The 21,657-nt window shown below is 43.2% G+C and overlaps 1 protein-coding gene across 13 annotated transcripts in view; it reads left to right on the top strand.

Annotated features, from left to right (window-relative positions):
- The window catches only part of PHF20 (PHD finger protein 20), a 196,886-nt gene that overhangs the window by 81,509 nt on the left and 93,720 nt on the right, over positions 1-21,657 (top strand). For 12 of the 13 annotated variants that reach the window (XM_035302759.3, XM_054256870.2, XM_035302763.3 and 9 more), the window contains 2 exons: positions 14,538-14,709; positions 18,768-18,852. In XM_035302759.3, the coding sequence (XP_035158650.3) occupies positions 14,538-14,709; positions 18,768-18,852 (257 nt within the window). The remainder of the gene's footprint in view (positions 1-14,537; positions 14,710-18,767; positions 18,853-21,657) is intronic. The other variant, XM_008995455.5, reaches the window with a different exon arrangement.

Genomic DNA, 21,657 nt, shown 5'->3' with positions numbered 1-21,657 from the left:
GCCTAGAAGTATTTTGCTTCTGTTGTGTGCCCTGAGTCAGGAATAGAGGCAAGCTCTGATTCTTTTTTTGAGATGAAGTTTCGCTCTTTTCGCCCAGGCTGGAGTGCAGTGGCACAATTTCAGCTCACTGCAACCTCTGCCTCCTGGGTTCAAGTGATTCTCCTGCCTCAGCCTCCCAAGTAACTGGGATTGCAGGCATGCACCACCATGCCTGGAGAATTTTCTGATTCTTGAAATAAAATGAGTGCTGTATATTTACAGACATACTGTTTATATAGCAAAGAATCTGGAAGCAGTCTGAATGCTCTGGGGGAAAGTTTAGGCAAATTCTGGGCTTGTCACCAGTTAGGTAAACTATTAGGTGGCTAAGACGAAAGACACTCATGTGGATGTGGTCACTACAGGAATGTTTACATGTGGAGTCCAGTTAAGAACAGAAGGCTCTTCACCGGGTTTAGAGTTAGATGTGGATTTTTATCTTGATTGTATCTCTTCCTTGTCACTCTCTTTGAGGCTCCATTTCCACAAATGTAAAATGGGGGCAGTGATAGTAATGACTCCTTAAGTCTTCATGGGACAGTCAAGTGAGATACCTTAGATAAAGATAGTTTACAAACCCTAGAGTAAGCTACATGCGTTGGTTATTAATAGCCATGTGGATGAACACTGACCAGTCGGAGTGAGAATTCAGAAGGAAATTGTTATCCTTTCTGTTTTTTTCTCCCCTGTCCCAGGATGTTTCTTTAGTTAGTATTTCTGGTATGTGGGGAGGAGCAAAAAATCCTGCCAAGCACTGTCTGGCTGACTCTAGTAAGCATGTACATGGTGTGTAGTATTAGGCAGCTTAATTTTACACAGAGGCAGCAAGACTCTGAGTGGCAAGCCTTCCTGGGACCTAAGGTTATACGGCGCAGGCATGTCATCACTGTTTCCCTGAATGGACCTGCACTGTTCTCTGCGTTCTGGCTGTGCACATGGAATCATGCCACCAGTGCAGTGCTTTACTGTCTTACAGCCCTCTCCCTCCCTTGGTGGGTCCCTAGGACATGTTGGCTTATCTTATAGCTTAGAGCAGTGTTTCTCAGACCTGAAAACTGCTTTGAGGTTTGAGGACTGGTACCTCTAACCTGTAAACTATTGATAGACTCCATTTCTAGACACCAAAGCAGTCTAGTAAAATGCTACTTTCTTAGCTACTTATTGCTGTGTAACACATTTTCTCAAAATTTAGTGGCCTAGGCTGGGTGTCATGGCTCATCCTGTAGTCCCAGCACTTTGGGAGGCTTAGGCAGGCAGATAATGAGGTCAAGATTGAGACTGTCCTGGCCAACATGGTGAAAGCCCATCTCTACTAAAATACAAAAATTAGCTGGGTGTGGTGGTGTGCGCCTCTAGTCCCAGCTACTGGGGAGGCTGAGGCAGGAGAATTGCTTGAACCCAGGAGGCAGAGGTTGTAGTGAGCTGAGATCATGCCACTACAGTCCAGCCCTCCAGCCTGAGTGACAGAGCAATACTCTGTCTAAAAAAAAAAATCGAGTGGCCTAAAACAATAAACATTTATTATTCTCTAGGTGACGATGGGCCAGGAATTCAGAAGTGGAGTAATACGGGGTTGCAGGGGCTTCTGGCCTAGAATCTCATAAGGCTGCACCCAAAGGGGCTCACCATGATGGCGCTGGCAAGTTGATGCTGGTTCCTGACAGGTGGCCTCAGTTCCTTGACTTAACCTAGAATAGGGAATCTGAGAGTGAAGGGCAGAAGCAGCAGTGCTTTGTGTATATGCTTGTGGTAAAATACATATAATGTAAAATTTGTATTTTGATCATTTTTAGATGTACAGTTCTGTAGCATTAAATACATTCACACTGTTATGTAACTATTACCACCATCCTTCTCCAAAACCTTTTCTTTCTTTTTTCTTTTTTTGGGTGACAGGTTCTCACTCTGTCGCCAGGCTGGAGTGCAGTTGGTACGATCTTGGCTCACTGCCAACTTCTGCCTCCCAGTGATTCTCATGCCTCAGCCTCCCAAGTAGCTGGAATTATAGTCTTGTGCCACCATGTCTGGCTAATTTTTGTATTTTTAGTAGAGACGCTATCTCACCATGTTGGCCATGGCTGGTCTCAAACTCCTGACCTCAGGTCATCCACCTGTCTCAGCCTCCCAAAGTGCTGAGATTACAGAGATGAGCTACCAAGCCCGACCTAAAAATTTTCTTGTAGAGATAAGGTCTCACTCACTCTGTTGTTCATGCTGGTCTTAAACTCCTGGCCTTGGCAGCGTGCCCTGGCTCATGCCTGTAATCCCAGTACTTTGGGAGACTGCGGCAGGTGTATTGCATGAGCCCGGGAGTTTCAGACCAGTCTTGGTAACATGGTGAAACCCTGTCTCTCCTGGACTCAAGTGATCTTCCTGCCTTTGCGTCTCAAAGTATTGAGATTACAGGGGAGTCACATGCCCAGCCCAAGATTTTTTCTTTTCTTTCTTTTTTTTTTTTTGAGACGGAGTTTCACTCTTGTTGCCCAGGCTGGTGTGCAATGGTGCCATCTTGGCTCACCGCAACCTCCACCTCCCAGGTTCAAGCAGGTCTCTTGTCTCAGCCTCCTGAGTAGCTGGGACTACAGGCACATGCTGCCACACCTGGCTAATTTTTTGTATTTTAATAGAGACAGGGTTTCACATTGTTGCCTGGGATGATCTTGAACTTCTGAGTTTGGGCAATCCACCTACCTTGGCCTCCTAAGGTGGTGGGATTACAGGCGTGAGTCACTGCTTCTGGCTCAATTTTTTCATCTCTCCAACTAAAACCGTGTGTCTATTAATCAACAACTGCCCTCTTCCTTCTCCCCTTAGCTCCTGGTGACCTCTATTCTACTTTCATTAATCTGGCTACTTTAGATACCTCATATAAATGGAATCATGTAGTATTTGTCCTTTGAGTGGCTTATTTCACTTAGCCTAAGTCCTCAAGATTCATCTCTGTTGTAGTATGTATTAGAGTTTCATTCCTTTTTAAGGCTGAATAATATTTCATTTTATGGATAATAGCACATTTTATCTATTTATGTATTAGACACTTAGGTGGGTTGCCTTTTTTTTTTTTTTGAGACAGAGTCTTGCTGTGTTGCCAGGCTGGAGTGCAGTGGCACAATCTTGGCTCAGTGCAACCTCTGCCTCCTGGGTTCAAGTGATTCACCTGCCTCAGCTTCCCGAGTAGCTGGGACTACCAGTGCATGCCACTACGTCTGGCTAATTTTTTGTATTTTTGGTAGAGACAGGGTTTCACCATGTTAGTCAGGCTGGTCTCGATCTCCTGACCTTGTGATCCCCCTGCCTCAGGTGGATCCCAAAACTGCTGGAATTACAGGTGTGCACCCGGCCTGGGTTGCCTTTGAGTGTTGTGAATAATACTGCTATGAATTCTGGAATACACACATGTTTGAGTCCTTGTTTTTGAGTTGAGACAGTGTTTTCGCAAATATACCCAGAAGTGGAATTGCTGCAGTGCTTTTTTTCTTTTTCACATCAACTTTGTAGTTAGATAATCCATTACTTTATTAATTCAAAAGATTGTTTTTTTTTCCTTCAATTTTCAAGTTTTGGGGTACATGTGCAAGATTTGCAGGTTTGTTATATAGGTAAATGTGGGCCACGGCAGTTTGCCGCACAGATTATTCCGTCACCTAGGTATTAAGCCCAGCATTCATTAGCTCTTCTTCCTGACATTCTCTCTCCTCTGTCCTGCTGCACTGCTTTTTATAACCCAGCTTTGGAAGTCCCACACCATCACTTTTGCCACATTCTTCTTGTTAGGCATGAGGCCATATTCAAGGATAAAATAATTAAAACCTACCTTTTGAAGGAATGAGTGCCAAATTTGCAGACATGTAATGTTGTTACAACTACTATTTGGGAGTGATTTTATAATGCCAGGTTAGTTACAAATACACACGCTAAAGTCCTCCCTTCCTGCCTTGTTCCCTCCCTCCCTCCCTTCCTCCATTTATTTATTTTGAGTCTCACTCTGTCACCCAGGGTGGAGTTCAAAAGTGCTTCCATGGCTTATCACAGCCTCAACCTTCTGGGCTCCAGTGATCCTCCCACCTCAGCCTCTTGAGTAGCTGGGACTACAGGCATGCACCACCACATCTGGCTAATTAAAAAAATTTTTTTTTTGTACACACAGATGGGGTCTCCCTATGTTACCCATGCTGATCCCAAACTCTGGGGCTCAGGAGATCCTCCTCCTTCATACTCCCAAAGTGCTGGGATACAGGCATGAATCATTGTGCTAGGCTGATTAAATTTTTTTTAGAAATAGGGTCTCACTCTTTTGCCCAGGCTGGAGTGCAGTAGTATTGTGCTCCTGGGCTCAAGTGATCCCCTAGCTACAGCCTCCTAAGTAGCTAGGACTATAGTCCTGGCTAATTTTAAAAATTTTTTGTAGAGATGGGGTCTCCCTATGTTGCCCAGGCTGATCTTGAACTCCTGACCTCCTACCTTGGCCTCTGAAAGCACTGGGATTAAAGGTAAGGGCCACATCCGCCAGCCTCATACACTGAAATTTTCCAGTGGTTCTTGATTACATGGCAGTAATCTGGCATCTCAACGTTCTTCATGTCATTGCCCACTTGTAACCCATATGTGGTACCTCAGCTGGGAAGCTCTGATAAAGAGGGTCCAGATTATAGAAAAGCACAATATAATATTCTTCATTTCTCATGTAGACCTTGTGGACCAGCAGCTCTGTATTCACAACACCCAGTGGTCCATGGACTACTCTGGGCAAACATTTATTTAGGGCTCAGCAGCCCATCCATAAGATCCTCCATGGCCTTCAAATGGAGTTATTGTTTCTTTCACCCACTTGAATTTCCTTGTCCTCTTTTTTGCTTTCTTACTTCTGTACTATGCTGATTTACTCATATTACATCCTCTCCCAGAAACTCTCCCCAGCTTCACTGCCTCCTCGATCAGCTGGAAAAAGCCTACTCATCTTTCAGAATGGAGATCAAGTATCTCCTCTTCCCCAGGGTTATCTTGGCCCCTCCTCTCCCTCTTCCCTTTTACTCCTCTATGTCCTACTCTACCTTAAGGAGTCATCTGTTGTTGCACCTGGTATACTTTGTTACAACTATTTGTATCTATAGACATACTTTTATTCTCCCAGACGATACTGTAGTAAATAAGAGACAGATGCCTCTAGTGGTGCCTGTTGTTTCCTGGGGAAGCAGGCCATAAACAGAAACAAATGAAATAATGACAGATTGGGGTAAATGCTATGAAGGAAACAAGTAGGAAACTGACACAGACCGGAAGGAAATGGGGGCTACTTGAGATAGTGTAGTCAGAGATTCTGAGGCTATAGGAGGATAAGGATGTTGCCTGGGAGGAGTGGGCAGGGGTAGATGTTTCAGGTAAACGGAGCAGACTCGGTATGGGAAGGTATGTGGTGTGTCTGACACATTGAAGGGCCACTGTGTCTTGTAACATAAGGTCTGTTATCCTCTGCCAGTTGCTGTGATCATGTATCTTGATAGATTTGGTTCTGGCTGGGTGTGGTGGTCCACACCTGTAATCTCAGCACTTTGGGAGGCTGAGGTGGGCGAATCACAAGGTTAGGATTTCGAGATGAGTCTGGCCAACATAGTGAAACCTCGTATCTACTAAAAATACAAAAAAAGTTAGCTGGGCATTGTGGCGGGTGCCAGTAGTCATAGGTACTTGGGAGTCTGAGGCAGGAGTATCGCTTGAACCAGAGAGGTGGAGGTTGCAATGAGCCGAGATTGTGCCACTGCACTCCAGCTTGGGTGACAGAGTTAGACTCTGTCTCAAAAAAAAAAAAAATTTCGTTCTGTATCTCTTTTTTTCTTTTTCTTTTTCTTTTTTTTATTGAGACAAAGTCTTGCTCTGTCACTCAGGCTGGAGTACAATGGCACGATCTTGGCTCACTGTAACCTCCACCTCCTGGGATCAAGAGATTCTCCTTTCTCAGCCTCCCAAGTAGCTGGGATTACAGGCACCTGCCACCACGCCCAGCTAATTTTTGTATTTTTGGTAGAGACAGGGTTTTACCATGTTGGCTAGGCGGGTCTCGAACTCCTGACCTCGTGATCCACCTGCCTCGGCCTCCTAAAGTGCTGGGATTACAGGCGTGAGCCACCACGCCTGGCTGGTTCTGTATTTCTAAACCCTGGTATACTCCTTGGCCCAGAGTAGGTACTCAGAAAATGCCTGTGGAATTATGGTTCAATGGATTTTTCTTCTGCTGATTTCTCTTCATTCTCCTTATCCTTTTCCATTTGACATTGGCTATACTGGTCTTCTGTGGCTTCTTGGGTGGCTTAGTGACCAGTTACACTACTTTCTTAAATTAAGCTCATTATGGTAACCTTGTTTATTATGAATGTTTGCTTATCTGTCCTTTCCAAATTGAATTTTTTTCATTATTTATTTATTTTTGCTCCTGCCCCCCTTTACAATCAATAATGACCAAGTTATATTTTAGATAAAAGATTTTTTTTGGCCAGTGTAGTGGCTCACACCTGTAATCCCAGCACTTTGGGAGGCCGAGTCAGGCTGATCATGAGGTTAAGAGATCGAGACCATTCTGGCCAACATGGTGAAACCCCATCTCTAAAAAAAAATTAAAAAAATAAAAAAAAAAATTTAAAAAAAGATAAAAGAAAAAAAAGAGTTTTTCATACTGTTTGGCCTTTGGAAAATGGTTTTGTGACAAATTCTATCATGGTGACCACCATGTGCATATATCCCCTCCAAATTGACAGTTCCCATATTGGGGTGTGTTTGTTCTGTTGACATCTACAACATGGATATCATTGGTTTATTTTGATGATTCATCTTGTTTGTTTATATATTCCTATTGCTGTTTTGTGGCTCCAAATCTTTTTAAAAAGTACATATGATGAACTTTTATTGAATGTCTAATATATGCAGGATACTCTGGGGGAGATTTAGACTCTTGATCTCTGAAGGTTTGATCCAAAGGCTAAGACTTCTCTGAAGCCTTTCCCAACCCTCTAGTTAGTAAAAATGGGACTCTGATGAAAAAGTTTAATGTGGGCTCTAGAATGAAGGGTTAAAAAAAATACAAATAGGCCAGTTGTAGTGGCTTACTCCAGCACTTTGGGTGGCCAAGGCTGGCAGATCAAGAGATCAGGAGATCGAGATCATCCTGGCCAACATGGTGAAACCTTATCTCTACTAAAAATACAAATATTAGCCAGGGTGGTGGCTAATTTATTTTTGCTCCTGCCCCCCTTTACAATCAATAATGACCAAGTTATATTTTAGATAAAAGGTGAAACCTGTCTCTACTAAAAATACAAAAAAATTAGCCAGATGTGGTGGTGTGCACCTGTAGTCCCAGCTACTTGGGAGGCTGAGGCAGGAGAATCACTTGAACCTGAGAGGCAGAGGTTGTAGTAAGCTGAGATCATGGCACTGCACTCCAGCATGGGTGACGGAGTGAGATTCTGTCGTAAAAAAAAAAAGGTGGGAGCGGTTATTCAGGTGCTTTAGAAGCGGGCTGGGGAGAGCAGCAGAAACCCAGACTGTCTAGCCTGGGCTGGACATGGAGGAGAGATAATGCCTCTCTTCCCTCTAGTCCTGGTTATGGGATTTAGGCAGGCTGGTTCATTCTAGAGATATGCTTCTTTTTTTCTCTTTTCTTCCAGAGATCCAGAGTGTTTCTGATCTTTTTTCTTGTGGAGAGGAGTGGGAAATCCCATGGAGCTTATGAAAGTTCTCTTTGGGCTCTTGCTACCCTAGGGGCTTTGATGATTGGTCATCTATTCTGTATCTCCAGGACCTAGCAATTTGTCTCATAATATAGACTCCAGAATGTTTGTTGAATAATGAAGTTAATAAGGCATAGTTCCTGCCTTGTGAAGTGCTTAGCAGCCTGTGTTTATGTTAGCTATTTAAAAACCTTGTTTGTAACTTGAGTTTGAAACATTTCTGTGAGTCTTGAACTCTTTCTTCAAAGGAAAACTTGATTTTTGAACATTTAAGTTGTATCTGATTATCATTTTAAACTCTCTTATTAGTTTAGGAAAAATTGACTCAAGAAGAGGTAGGAAACTTTTAGTTACTATCAGATTAGTAACTGTAGAGGCGATGGGAAAGGTAGATAAAGAACTACCTTCTGAGAAGGCCCTCAGTGTAGGTGGTTTCATAGAAAATGAAGTAAAGCGTTCTGCTTTGTTCTATGAGTTTAACATAGCCTAATACTGAAACTGCGCAGGAAGGGCATAATACAAGGAAACTTGGACAGATCATTTATAAAAGAGGTACAAAACCTGTCAATAAAATCCTGGAGCACCAAGTAGAGACTTATTAAATGAATGATGCATGAAACCAAATATGATTTGTTTTAGCAGGGTAATGATAACTTAAATTTAAGAAATCTATTAGTTCTTTATATTTATAGAATAAAAGAGGCTGGGTGCAGTGGCTCACACCTATAATCACAGGACTTTGGGAGGCCAGGGTGGGTGGATCACCTGAGGTTGGGAGTTTGAGACCAGCCTGGCCGACATGGTGAAACCCTGTCTCTACTAAAAATACAAAAATTTGGCTGGGCATGGTGGCTCACACCTGTAATTCCAGCACTTCGGGAAGCCAATTTGGGCAGATCGGTTGAGGTCAGGAGTTTGAGACTAGCCTGGCCAACATGGTGAAACCTGTCTCTACTAAAAATACAAAAAAATTAGCCAGATGTGGTGGTGTGCACCTGTAGTCCCAGCTACTCGGGAGGCTGAGGTGGGAGAATCGCTTGAACCTGGGAGGCAGAGGTTGCAGTAAGCTGAGATCATGCCACTGCATTCAGCCTTGGTGACAGCGTGAGACTTTGTCTCAAAAAAAAAAAAAAAAAAGATAAAAGAAAAGTTGGCTGGGCACGGTGGCTCACGCCTGTAATCTCAGAGCTTTGGGAGGCCAAGGCGGGTGGATCACAAGGTCAAGAGATACAGGCCATCCTGGCCAACATGGTGAAACCCCGTCTCTACTAAAAATACAAAAATTAGCTGGGCGTGGTGGCACTCAGCTACTCAGGAGGCTGAAGCAGGAGAATTGCTTGAACCTGGGAGGCAGAGGTTTCAGTGAGCCGAGATTGCGCCACTGCACTCCAGCCTGACGACAGAGCTAGAATGTGTCTCAAAAAAACGGATAAAGAAAAGATCGTGCCTGTAATCCCAGCTACTTGGGAGGTTGAGGTAGGAGAATTGCTTGAACCAGGAGGTGGAGGTTGCAGTGAGCCGGGATTGTGCCACGGCACTCCAGCCTGGGCTACGGAGCGAGACCCCATCTCAAAAAAAAAAAAAGGGAAAAAAAAGTTTTATAATCTTCTTGACAAAGGCTGAAAAGTCTCAAAATTTATTATTACTGTTTTTTTGAAATGGGATCTCATTCTGTCCCCAGGGTAGAGTGCAGTGGCACAATTATAGCTCACTGCAGCTTTGAACTCTTGGCTCAAGTGATCCTCCCGCCTCAGCCTTCTGAGTAGCTGGGACAACAGGTGCACACCACTACTCTTAGATAATTTTTTTTTAACTTTTTTTTTTTTTTTTAAGAGATGAGGTCTTGCTCTGTTGCTCAGGCTGGTCTCAATCTCCTGGCTTCAAGTGATTCTTCTCATCTTGACCTCCCAAGGTGCTGGGATTACAGACATGAGCCACCATGCCCCAGCTAATATTCTTATTTTCCTCTTTTATAACACAAAAGGTATCATAAAATATGTACTATTCTGTAGCTTGTCTTTGAAAAACTTAATGTGTCATGGAAATCTTTTCATTTCAGTTCATATAGTGTGTCTTCATTCTTTCTTATGGCTGTGTAATGTGCCATTTTGTGGGTGTGCCATAGCAGCACATAAACATAATATTCATCAAACTACCATAGCAGCACATAAACATAATATTCATGAAACTATCAGTTGATATCTTAAAAACAATTTTTAAAAACCTTTAATTTATGCAATACCACTGATTTGATAATAGAAATGGAAAAAAAAAAACCTTTTAATTTAAAAGTATTTATTTTTTGGCTAGGTGCAGTGGCTCAAGCCTGTAATCCTAGCACTTTTGGAGGCCAAGGCCAGTGGATCTCTTGAGCCCAGGAATTTGAGATCAGCCTGAGCAACATGGCAAAACCCTGTCTCTACAATTGTCTCTAGAATTGACTGGTCGGATAAAAAGCACTTAATAAATTCTTGTTGACTGATCAAGCTAAGTTGTCCCTAAGGCAGGTAGCATTTGTGATCTACTAAGTCTTACTAGGTTGATGTCTAGGATGCTTTTGCAGCCTCCCTCTTCTCTGAAGTGTGATTGGGTCCCCACCACCATAAGTAACTTGGCATCTTTGTCACACTTTGGGGAAGTGAGGAGGACAAGTTTCTCTTTTGAAAATTTTGTCCCTTGGCTACTGTTGAGCCTCTTGGAGGGGTTTATTTAGGTCTGCAGAGAGTGGGATTCGTGTGCCCAGTAAAGTTTTTCTGAATGAGGGAGAAGCTTTTTCTTTTTTTAATTTTCTTTGTCCACAACTCAGCATAGGGAGAAGCTTTACATTAGCTGAGGACCTAAAGACCCTTCAGAGCGATGGAGTTGCTGGCCTAGGAGTTCACACTTGATTCTATGAATCCTGACTTCTGACCAATACATATTCAAAAGAATTTAAGGTTTGCCCTGAGGCTGCCAACTTTTAATTTTGCCAAACAAGGACATTTAAAATAAATACATAGTTATGTACTTTTTATAGTTAATACGTGCTCGTGGTACAGCATTCAAAATGTCCAAAAGATATACGGTGAATAAAATAAGTCTCATACTTCCTTTCCAGTTCCTTAAAACTATTCAATTCCCCTCCCAGGAGGCAAACCTGGTTACTTGATCAGCCTTCCTGAGATAGCCCACACATTTAAAAACAGTATGACTGTATTGGCTCTCTCCCTCCCCAACATAAATGCGTTCAAATACTGTTTGACATCTTGTGTTTACTCCCCACATTTCTTTCTTTCTTTTTTTTTTTTTTGAGACAGAGTCTTGCTCTGTCACCAGTGCCAGGCTGGAGTGCAGTGGTGTGATCTTTGCTCACTGCAACCTCTGCCTCCCGGGTTCAAGTGATTCTTCTGCCTCAGCCTCCCAAGTAGCTGGGACTACAGGCAAGCACCACTATGCCCAGCTAATTTTTTTTTTTAATTTTTAGTAGAGACGGGGTTTTACTATGTTGGCCAAGATGGTCTCGATCTCTTGACCTCGTGATCTACCCGCCTCGGCCTCCCAAAGTGCTGAGATTACAGGTGTGAGCCACCGTGCCCGTCCTACCCCCCACATTTCTTAGAGATCTTTTAATGTCTGTACATAGAGCTGATTTATTCTTTTTGAAGGCTGTATAATATTAGGAATGGTATTAAAAACAAACACTTGTTATCGTTTTAATTTAAAAGGTAGATTTAAATACCAAAATTTAGAAACAATGTGATTTCAAGCGGGGTATGGTGGCTCATGCCTGTAATCCCAGCACTTTCGGAGGCTGAGGCAGGAGGATACTTGAGCCGAGAAGTTCAAGACCTTGGGCAGCACAGTGAGACTTCACCTCTACAAAAAAATAACAAAAAATTAGCTGGGTATGTTGTGTGAGCCTGAAGTCTCAGCTACTCTGGTGGCTGAGGTGGAGAATCACTTGAGCTCAAGAGATCAAAGCTGTAGTGTGCCATGATTGTGCCACTGCACTCCAGCCTGGGCAACAGAGCGAGACCCTGTCTCAAGAAAACAACAAAAAAAAAGAGATTTCTGTGTGAAGAAAATTTCCTGCCTTAGTCCAAGAACCCTGTGTGAGAAAATTGTTGCTAGACATAGTAAACCATTAAAGAAAGTGGTTTGAATAGGAATATGTTAGGACAGATTGTACTATTTTAGACAGGCTTACTAGCCTCAGGTAAGCTGAATGAATGAGAGGGCAAGAGATATATAATTGCCATATTCATGTCCTTCTTCCCATTTTACAGAGAGGAGTGGATTTGGGGAATACTCTCTTGTCTCCTTCAAAGTATTTAATTTGTCAGATCAGACAATTAGCCAGTCTGCTGTCAAGATGTCTTGTATTTATAGCAACTGCCAGTTGGATTTGAGTAGGAAGACTCGTTTCAGGGCTTTTTATGTCATCTGTTAATATGTTTGAGCAATTAATGCATGTATAGTAGCATTGGGAATTATGGAAAACATATACTTCCAGCCCTCTGTGAGGAATACACACATTAAGGGACGAGGGCCTGAACTTGAGGAGTGAAATTGGAATAGGTTTCTGGAGTCTGAGAATGTTGGAATTAAATAAACTGACAGAATACATGAACTTTGGGAAGAATAAGAAGAGTGGAATTCATTTGCTAAACATTTATTGATTACCTAGTATGTACAAGGTACTGTGATAAGTTGACATCAAGCAAACTGCCTTAGAGGATGTAGTGTAGGGTTAAAAAAAGTACACAGTATACAGACACAAGAAAGCAGGACTGTTCATTCAGGTAGCATGTGTTTATTAGGACAGCACTGTACTAGGTGCTGGATATGAGAAAGAAGGAAATAGTACAAACCAGGTTGCAGGGAGAAAATATAGATAGAATGTAAACTTTCTCAATCTAGAATAGCTATTTGATTAATATAAGTGTTTTCAGAGAACAACTGCATACAAGATTTTTCTTTATTTTTAACCCTTTATTTTTTGGAATGAGTAATACCTTTATATGGTTGAAATAAGAAAGTATTATAAGGTATATGGCAAATGTCTTCCTCCTATTTTTGCTGCTACCACCCCATCCCCTGCCCCATCATCCAGATACCACTCTTATGTTGGGGTAAATGGTGGAAACAGAAACCAGTCTGAGTATTTTAACCATAAAAGGATTTAACATAGGAAATTGGGTACTTAATAAAGTTGTTGGAAGGGTTAGAAAAGTGGGACTCAAGGAGGCTGCCCTTAGGATATCATTTTGAAAGGCCCATAATTACAGCTATGGTCTAGAGGTCAGGAAGTCACTACTGGCACTGCTGTCTGCACTACTGCTGCTTGACACACATGAAACTGATGATTAGACATTAGGCTCTAGCTACTGCAAACCAGTGGCAGCAGCGGCATCTGGGAGCATGTGAGAGCTCTTAGGCCCTAGCTTGGCATACTGAAGTAGAACTTTCATTTCAACAGGATACTCCGATGATTTACGTCTATGTGGAAACTTGATAGGCCTTGAACTGGATCTGGCCACTAACCCAAGGGTCTTCATGACCTCGGCTACCAATTGTAAGGAAGTCAGGGAAATGTAGTTGTTGATTTTCCCAACTCTCAATCTAGAAAGAAGGTTGAATGGAGGTTGAAAGAGACCATCTGCTGAGCTAACCCCACTTTTCCACAGGTAATCATTGTTAGTTTCTTGTGCATTCTTCTAGATACTTTATGTATATGCGTATGTGAATACATATCCTTTTTTCTCCTCTTTAAAAAATAAGCCAGATGTGGTGACTCATGCTGTAATTCCAGCATTTTGGAAAGCTGAGGTTGGTAGCTAGCTTGAGCCCAGGAGTTTGAGACTAGCCTGGGAAACATAGTGAAACTCTGTCTCTACAGAAAATATGAAAATTAGCTGGGTATGGTTGTGTGTGCCTGTAGTCTCAAGTACTTGGGAGGCTGAGGTGGGAGGATCACTTGAGCCAGGAAGAGGGAGGTTGCAGTGAGCCGGGATCACACCACTGAACTTCTGCCTGGGTGACAGACTGAGATGCTGTCTCAATAAACAAACAAACAAACAAAACAAGACAATACCTTAGCATATACAGTGTTCTGCATCATATGACTGTATATCTTGGGAGAGCTTTCCATATCTTGACAGATAAAATAATCTTGTTCTTTTTAATAACTGAGTAGTATCCCATTATATAGCTTACAAAATGCTTCAGATTGAGACTGTGATACAGTCTGAGTTGCATGGTCATTCTGCTTTATTGGCACATGTGAAATATAATCTAGTTGTTAAATGTTTTCTTCCTGCCTCTTGTGCGCTCAAGTCCTGTATATATGTCATCTTGTTTAATCCACACCGCAGCCTGTAGTCCCAGCTACTCAGGAGGCTGAGGCAGGAGAACTGCCTGAACCCGGGAGACGGAGGTTGCGGTGAGCTGAGATCGCGCCATTGCACTCCAGCCTGGGTAACAAGAGCGAAACTCCGTCTCAAAAAAAAAAAAAAATCCACACTACAACCCAGTGTGCGTCTTCCACTTTACATGAGGGAACTCAGACTCTGAACGTTTAATTTAATAGTTCATAAACTAAGGAATATGCAGGTTGGGATTTGGACCTCAAGTCTGTTACCCTCCATAATTTGTGATTTGACCCAATTACACAGAGTCTCTTAATGGTAGGCCTGGTAATCTTCTCCTTTGGTAAAAGGTTTAGAAATGTACCATTATGGATATTTGGATATTTTGGGTGGGTATTAAAGGAATGTCAATTTTTTTTTTCTGACTCAGGTATCCAGCTCACATAGAAGACATTGACTACGAGGAAGGAAAAGTTCTCATCCATTTCAAGCGTTGGAACCATCGTTATGACGAGTGGTTCTGCTGGGACAGTCCTTATTTACGCCCTTTAGAGAAAATACAGCTGAGGAAAGAGGGCTTGCATGAAGAGGATGGATCTTCTGTGAGTAACAAATCTGGGAAGTTCTGTAGTACTCAAGGTCAGCTATTGGGCTGTTTGTTTTCAGCCTTTGATATTCAGTAGCAGCAGGGACCAGTTCTTATTTAGGCCTATAGTTGTAGCCCTGAGATCCCTATGACACTTGGGGCTCTTGAAGAATCCTTCTATTTTTTTTCTTTTTGACACAGAGTCTTGCTGTGTTACCCAGGCTGCAGTACAGTGGGGCAATCTCTGCTCACTGCAGCCTCCACCTCTCAGGTTCAAGCGAGTCTTGTACCTCAGCCTCTCAAGTAGCTGGGATTACAGGTGCCCACCATAGCTAATTTTTGTATTTTTAGTAGAGACAGAGTTTCGCCATGTTGGCCAGACTGGTCTTGAACTCCTGACTTCAAGCGATCTGCCTGCCTTGGCCTCCCAAAGTGTTGGGATTATAGGCATGAGCCACCGCGCTTAGCCAGAATCCCAGTTTTCATGTTTGGATGATGCGATTAAAATGACAGCTCATATGCAAAATGAGATTTGGGTGGGGGAAAAACAAAAAAGAAATGATAGCTCATAAACTAACTTGGTTGAGGCTATACTGATGATGAATGGGGACTTTATTTCTCTTTAACAGCACTGTATCCCTAACTTCTAGAACACCGCCTGGCACATAGTAGATCTTCAGTAAATATCTGTTGAATAAATTAATGAATGATTTCTAGATCAACTGTATATTCTAGACATCTGGATCATTTATTAATCTGATATGCTGTCTGATCTTTTGTTAAGTGATCATTCCGTCCAGGTGTGGTGGCTCACACTTGTAATCCCAGCACTTTGGGAAGCTGCGGCAGGCAAATAACAAGGTCAGGAGTTTGAGACCAGCCTGGCCAACATGGTAAAGCCCCATCTCTACTAAAAATATAAACAGATTAGCTGGGTATAGTGGTGGGCACCTATAATCCCAGCTACTCAGGAGGCTGAAGCAGGAGAATCACTTGAACGCAGGAGGCGGAGGTTGCAGTGAACCAAGTTTGCACCACTGCACTCCAGCCCAAGTGAGACTGTCTTTAAAAAAGAAAAAAAAAAGTGATCATCCATGTAGAGCATTGTACTAGTCTCATATGCAAGGTCTTTCTATTTCTTTTGAGACAAGGTCTTGCTCTGTTGCCCATAGTGGAATGCAGTGGTACAATCATGGCCTACTGCAGCCTCAACCTCCCAGGCTCCAGAGATCCTTCCACCTCAGCCTCCTGAGTAGCTGGGATCACAGGCCCACCACACCTGGCTGATTTTTAAATTTTCTTTGTAGAGACAGGGTCTTGCATTGTTGCATAGGCTGTTTTTGAACTCCTGGGCTCAAGCGATCCTCCTGCCTTGGTCTCTCAAGGATTAAGCTTGGCCTGCAGAGTCTTTCATAAGCCCTCAAAGAACTTGAAATTGATTGAACTGTATTCCATTTTTCTAAATTTTATCTCTATGCCTGGAGCTTTTACTGACTTCAAAACGCAGTATGAAGTATTAGCTTTAAAGTTTTTTTTTTTTTAAGACAGAGTTTCGCTCTTGTTACCCAGGCTGGAGTGCAACGGCGCGATCTCGGCTCACTGCAACCTCCGCCTCCTGGGTTCAGGCAATTCTCCTGCCTCAGCCTCCCGAGTAGCTGGGATTACAGGCACGCGCCACCATGCCCAGCTAATTTTTTGTATTTTTAGTAGAGACGGGGGTTTCACCATGTTGACCAGGATGGTCTCGATCTCTTGACCTCATGATCCACCCGCCTCGGCCTCCCAAAGTGCTGGGATTACAGGCTTGACCACCTGGGATCAAGCAGTCCTCCTTCCTCAGCCTCCTGAGTAGCCAGGACTATAGGCATGTGCCACTGTGCCTGGCTAGTTTTTATTTTCTTTCTTTTTTTTTTTTTTTTTTTGGACATCCACATTGAATTCCTGCAGAGCCTGGCTAGTTTTCAAATTTTTTTGTAGAGGCAGGGTCTTATTATGTTGCCCAGCTGGTCCCGAACTCCTGGCCTTAAGGAGTCTTTTTGCCAAAGAAGGAAGATCCTTCCTAACTCCCAAAGTGCTGGGATTATAGGTGAGCACCCTTGTGCCTGGCCAGTTTTAAGGTTTTTAAACAGGCATTGAGACATCCATAATTGTCCTCCCTCTTTTGGAACTAACTCAGCCCTGCCTTCTGTTTTCTTTTATCTTTCTTTTTTTTTTTTTTGAGACAGTCTCACTCTGTCGCCCAGGCTGGAGTGCCCTGGTCTGATTTTGGCTGACTGCATCCTCTGTTTTCCAGGTTCAAGTGATTCGTGAGCTTCAGCCTTCTGAGTAGCTAGGACTACAGGCACATAGAACCACGCCTGGCTAATTTTTGTAATTTTGGTAGAGACGGGATTTCACCGTGTTGGCCAGGCTTGTCTTAAACTCCTGACCTCAGGTGATCCACCTTCCTTGGCCTCCCAAAGTGCTGGAATTATAAGCATGAGCCACTGCACCCTGCCTGTTTTTTATTTTAACCCTGATTAGGGAACTTAAACTGTTGCTGGCCTTTTTTTTCTTTTTCCCAATTAAGGATTATTTCGTATTGTTCCATAGGAATTTTTAGTGTTTGTTCTACAAATTTTTGTTGTTATTGTTATTGTTGTTTTGAGATGGAATCTCACTGTGTCACCCAGTCTAGAGTGCAGTGGCGCAATCTTGGCACACTGCTACCTCCACTTCCCAGGTTCAAGTGATTCTCCTGCCTCAGCCTCCTGAGAAGCTGGGATTACAGACGCCTGCTACCATGCCCAGCTAATTTTTGTATTTTTAATAGAGGCAGTGTTTCACCCTTTTGGCCAGGCTTGTCTCGAACTCCTGACCTCAGGTAATCCACCCGCCTTGGCCTCCCAAAGTGCTGAGATTACAGGTGTGAGCCACTGCACCTGGCCCATTGTATAAAATTTATCAGTGCAAACTGTTGGGAAAATAGTATAAAATATCAAAGGTGAATGGTTGCTTTCCTTTGCAAAAGACCCTTCAAAAGTGTAGGTGGGGCAGGCTTGGTGGCTCACACCTGTAATCCCAGCACTTTGGGAGACCAAAGTGGGGGGATTACGAGGTCAGGAGTTCGAGACCAGCCTGACCAACATGGTGAAACTCTGTCTCAACTAAAATTACAAAAATTAGCTGGGTGTGGTGGCAGGTGACTGTTATCTTAGCTACTCAGGAGGCTGAGGCAGGAAAATCACTTGAACCCTGGAGGCAGAGGTTACAGTGAGCTGAGATCAAGAAAAAGAAAGAAGTGTAGGTGGCATTAAGTGGCATTAAATGCTGCTTCCCTGCCTCATATCTTCTAATTCTTATACTGGATGTGTATTCTAGTAGTCCTGGCCTCTTAGACTCATTTTCAGAGTGTGTGTTGATTAGAGTGGAATTATCATCAGTGCTGTGCTGTGCCTGCCCAGACCTCTTGGGCCTGTTGAGGTCTTGTGTCCCACCTCTTTTGTTTTGACTCCTGTCTTAGTCTTTTTTGTGTTGCTATAATAAAATATCTGAGACTGGGTAATTTATAAAGAAAAGAGTTTGTTTAGCTCATAATTCTGCAGGCTGGGAAGTTCAAGGGCATGGTACTGGCTGGCTTCTGGCATCAGCTTTCACGCTGCGTCATACATGATGGAAGGTCAAAGAGGGAGACAAGTGTGAAGAAAGGAACCAAACAGGAGGAGGAGGTTTGCTTTATAACAACTTGCTTTCTTGAGAGTGAATCCATTTCCAGGAGAGCGAAGAGTCACTCATGTAAGACAACATTAATCTATTCATGAAGGATCTGCTACCATGGCCCGAATACCTCTCATAGGCCCCATCTCTAACACTGCTGCACTGAACACGTCAACTTTCGGCGAGGACAAATGACACTGAAACTATAGCAACTCCTAGTGTTGAAACAAGAGAAACATCTTCCTCCATCCCAATAGCTACTTGCCCTTCTCACTCTCTTATCAATCCCAGCCTTTTTTATGAGATCTGGTACAGTGTGTGTCTTATGAAACTAGGTTGGTAACAGGATCTTTTTTTTTTTTTTTTTATGTTTTTTAGGAATTTCAAATAAATGAGCAGGTCCTTGCTTGCTGGTCTGATTGTCGTTTTTACCCGGCCAAAGTCACTGCTGTTAACAAGGATGGTAAGGCATTTGAGTGGTAGTTGTTTTTACTCATGACTAAGTGCGGGGGAAGGGAATGTTTGTAATATTAGAGCTTGATAGTATATTTTCAGCATTTATTTACTGCCTAGGTATCCTCTCCCTTCAAGTTTAATCACTATGTTGGGAAGAAATTGTAAGTGTAAAGAAAACTGGATAAAAAAGGTGGTTTGATTTTTTCACCCCCTGAATTTCCATCATTGTTTTCTAAAACAGTCACAGTTCATCTGTCACTCTGCCTGGGAAGTACGCAGGTACTTGCCGTCTAAGAGTTCCTAATATAATTGATGAGATAGCCTGAATATTTGTGAATAGCCTAGAAATTAAATGAACACCAACAAACCTTGAAAAATGTGCTTTGTGGATGCAAGGTGATTGGAGTTGCCAGTGGTAACTGGGATTTAGAGCACTGAATTGGGTTGCATTTGTCAGAGTTGAACATGTGAAGAGACAGGCTGGCAACTTGACCAGTAGAGGTTCATTTTGCTAGTACAAGGGCAGGCAAAGAGTTATGAGGATAATATGTATAGTCAGAATCTGGCACCTGGAGAACAGAGTCTGGGTCCCAGTGATACCATTGTCAGCACATTCCACCAGGGTATGTGCGGTCTCCATGATCTCTGAAGTGAATGTTTAGGGAAGTCAGGTCTCTTGATGTCACTGTAGGATTGACTGTTAGGCCAGACTGACTTTTCATTTGATGAAGTTATTCAGGTATTTATTCAATACTCTCTTAACTGCTGGACCATAGGCTGACCAAGTTTTGTCTGAGAATGATATATTTTTCTTTTCCTTTTTTTTTTTTTTTGAGATGGAGTTTTACTCTTGTTGCCTAGGCTGGAGTGCAATGCGAGATCTTGGCTCACCGCAGCCTCTCCTGGGTTCAAGTGATTCTCCTACCTCAGCCTCCTGAATAGCTGAGATTATAGGCATGCGCCACCATGCCCAGCTAATTTTTTTGTATTTTTAGTAGAGACGGGGTTTCTCCATGTTGGTCAGGCTGGTCTCAAACTCCTGGCCTCAGGTAATCTGCCCACCTCGGCCTCCCAAAGTGCTGAGATTACAGGCATAAACCACCACACCCTGCCTTCTTGTTCTTTTTTTGAGACAGAGCCTTGCTCTGTTGCCCTGGCTGGAGTACAGTGGCTCCAGCTAGGCTCACTGAAACCTCCATCTCCTAAGCGATTCTCCTGCCTCTTCCAAGTGGCTGGGAGTACAAATGTGCACCACACCCAGCTAAATTATGTATTTTTAGTAGAGACGGGTTTTCATTATGTTGGTCTCATGTGATCTGCCCACCTTGGCCTCCCAAAGTGTTGGGATTATAGGTGTGAGCCACCGTGCCTGGCTGGAACTTTTTAGAAAAGTATTTTCAGGCCAGACATGATGGCTCATGCCTGTAATTCCAGCAGATTGGGAGGCTGAGGCAGGAGGATCACTTGAGGCCAGGAATTTGAGACCAGCCTGGGCAATGTAGTGAGACCTCATCTCACTATGAAAAAATAATTAGAGGAATGTGGTGGTATGTGCCTGTTGTCCTAGCTGCTCGCATGGCTGAGGTGGGAAGATCCCTGAGCTTAGAAATCTGAGGCTGCAACAAGCTGTGATAGTGCCATTGTACTCCAGCGTGGGCAGTAGAATGAGACCCTGTCTCTTTAAAAAAAAAAAAATTTCAGTTGTGCTTCCTCTATAAGCTAAAATTTATGAGGTAGAGTCTTGAGGCTATGGTAGTTTCTAAAACGGTCATTTGCTACACTGATATATTGGTTCTGAAGCTCCATATTCTGTCCAGTGAAATTTAGTTAATTGAAGGACATGAAAATGAATGGAAATTTCTGCCAAAACCTGTTTTCCTGAGATTCTCGGGTTGGAAGGCCTGTATTATGCTGCACACTGACTGGTTTTTGGGACTCATTGGAAGAGGGAGGAGAGGGTATGGGAGAGGGGCAATCCTGAAACGGAAAGTTAGGCGGACAGGCTGGGTGGTACTACTAGCCACCAGATTGTGAAGGGAAGCTAGCCTTTGTAGGAGCTCAGATCTATGCCTGATTTGGAGATGAAGATAATTATTGCCTCTTAGAGGGGTGGGAAGGTGTATTGGTGGAGGCAATGAAGGCTTAGTAATCTACTCTTTAGATCTAATACCTGCAGAGCCCAGAGCCTAGCATCGTGGATTAAAACAAAAGAAGACCTACTTCAAGGTCAAATGAAGTAGGTGCTGAAATAGAGGTACCAGGAGGAGGCAGGATGGTGCAAGTTAATCATGGTTGGCACCTGTCTCTATAACATTTTGTGTTTGTGTGTGGGATGAGTCTGAAACTCTTTTAAATAATTATTTTAAAAATGATTAGGTGGCCGGGCATGGTGGCTCATGTTTGTAATCCTAGCACTTTGGGAGGCTGAGGTAGGAGGATCATGAGGTCAGGAGTTCAAGACCAGCCTGACCAACATGGTGAAACCCTGTCTCTACTAAAAATAAAAAAATTAGCTGAGCATGGTGGCATGTACCTGTAATCCCAGCTACTCAGGAGGCAGAGGCAGGAGAATCGCTTGAACCTGGGAGGCAGAGGTTGCCCTGAGCCGAGATCACGCCACAGCACTCCAGCCTGGGTGACAGAGCAGGACTCCATCTCAAGAAAAAAGAGAAGATTAGGTTTGAATTAGAGCGGATGGTCAGTTTCTGCTTTATCATGATTCAGCGTAGTACTTGTGGGAGTGGTAGCGACAATGGTAGTCTCTCTTTTCACTTTTTCCCTGGTATTTTCTGCATTGCCTTAGGTTTATCTG

Source organism: Callithrix jacchus, chromosome 5, assembly GCF_049354715.1.
Source record: "Callithrix jacchus isolate 240 chromosome 5, calJac240_pri, whole genome shotgun sequence".
NCBI lineage: Eukaryota > Metazoa > Chordata > Mammalia > Primates > Cebidae > Callithrix > Callithrix jacchus.
Note: the sequence above shows the minus strand (reverse complement) of the source record. Positions and strands in the feature narration are given on the sequence as shown.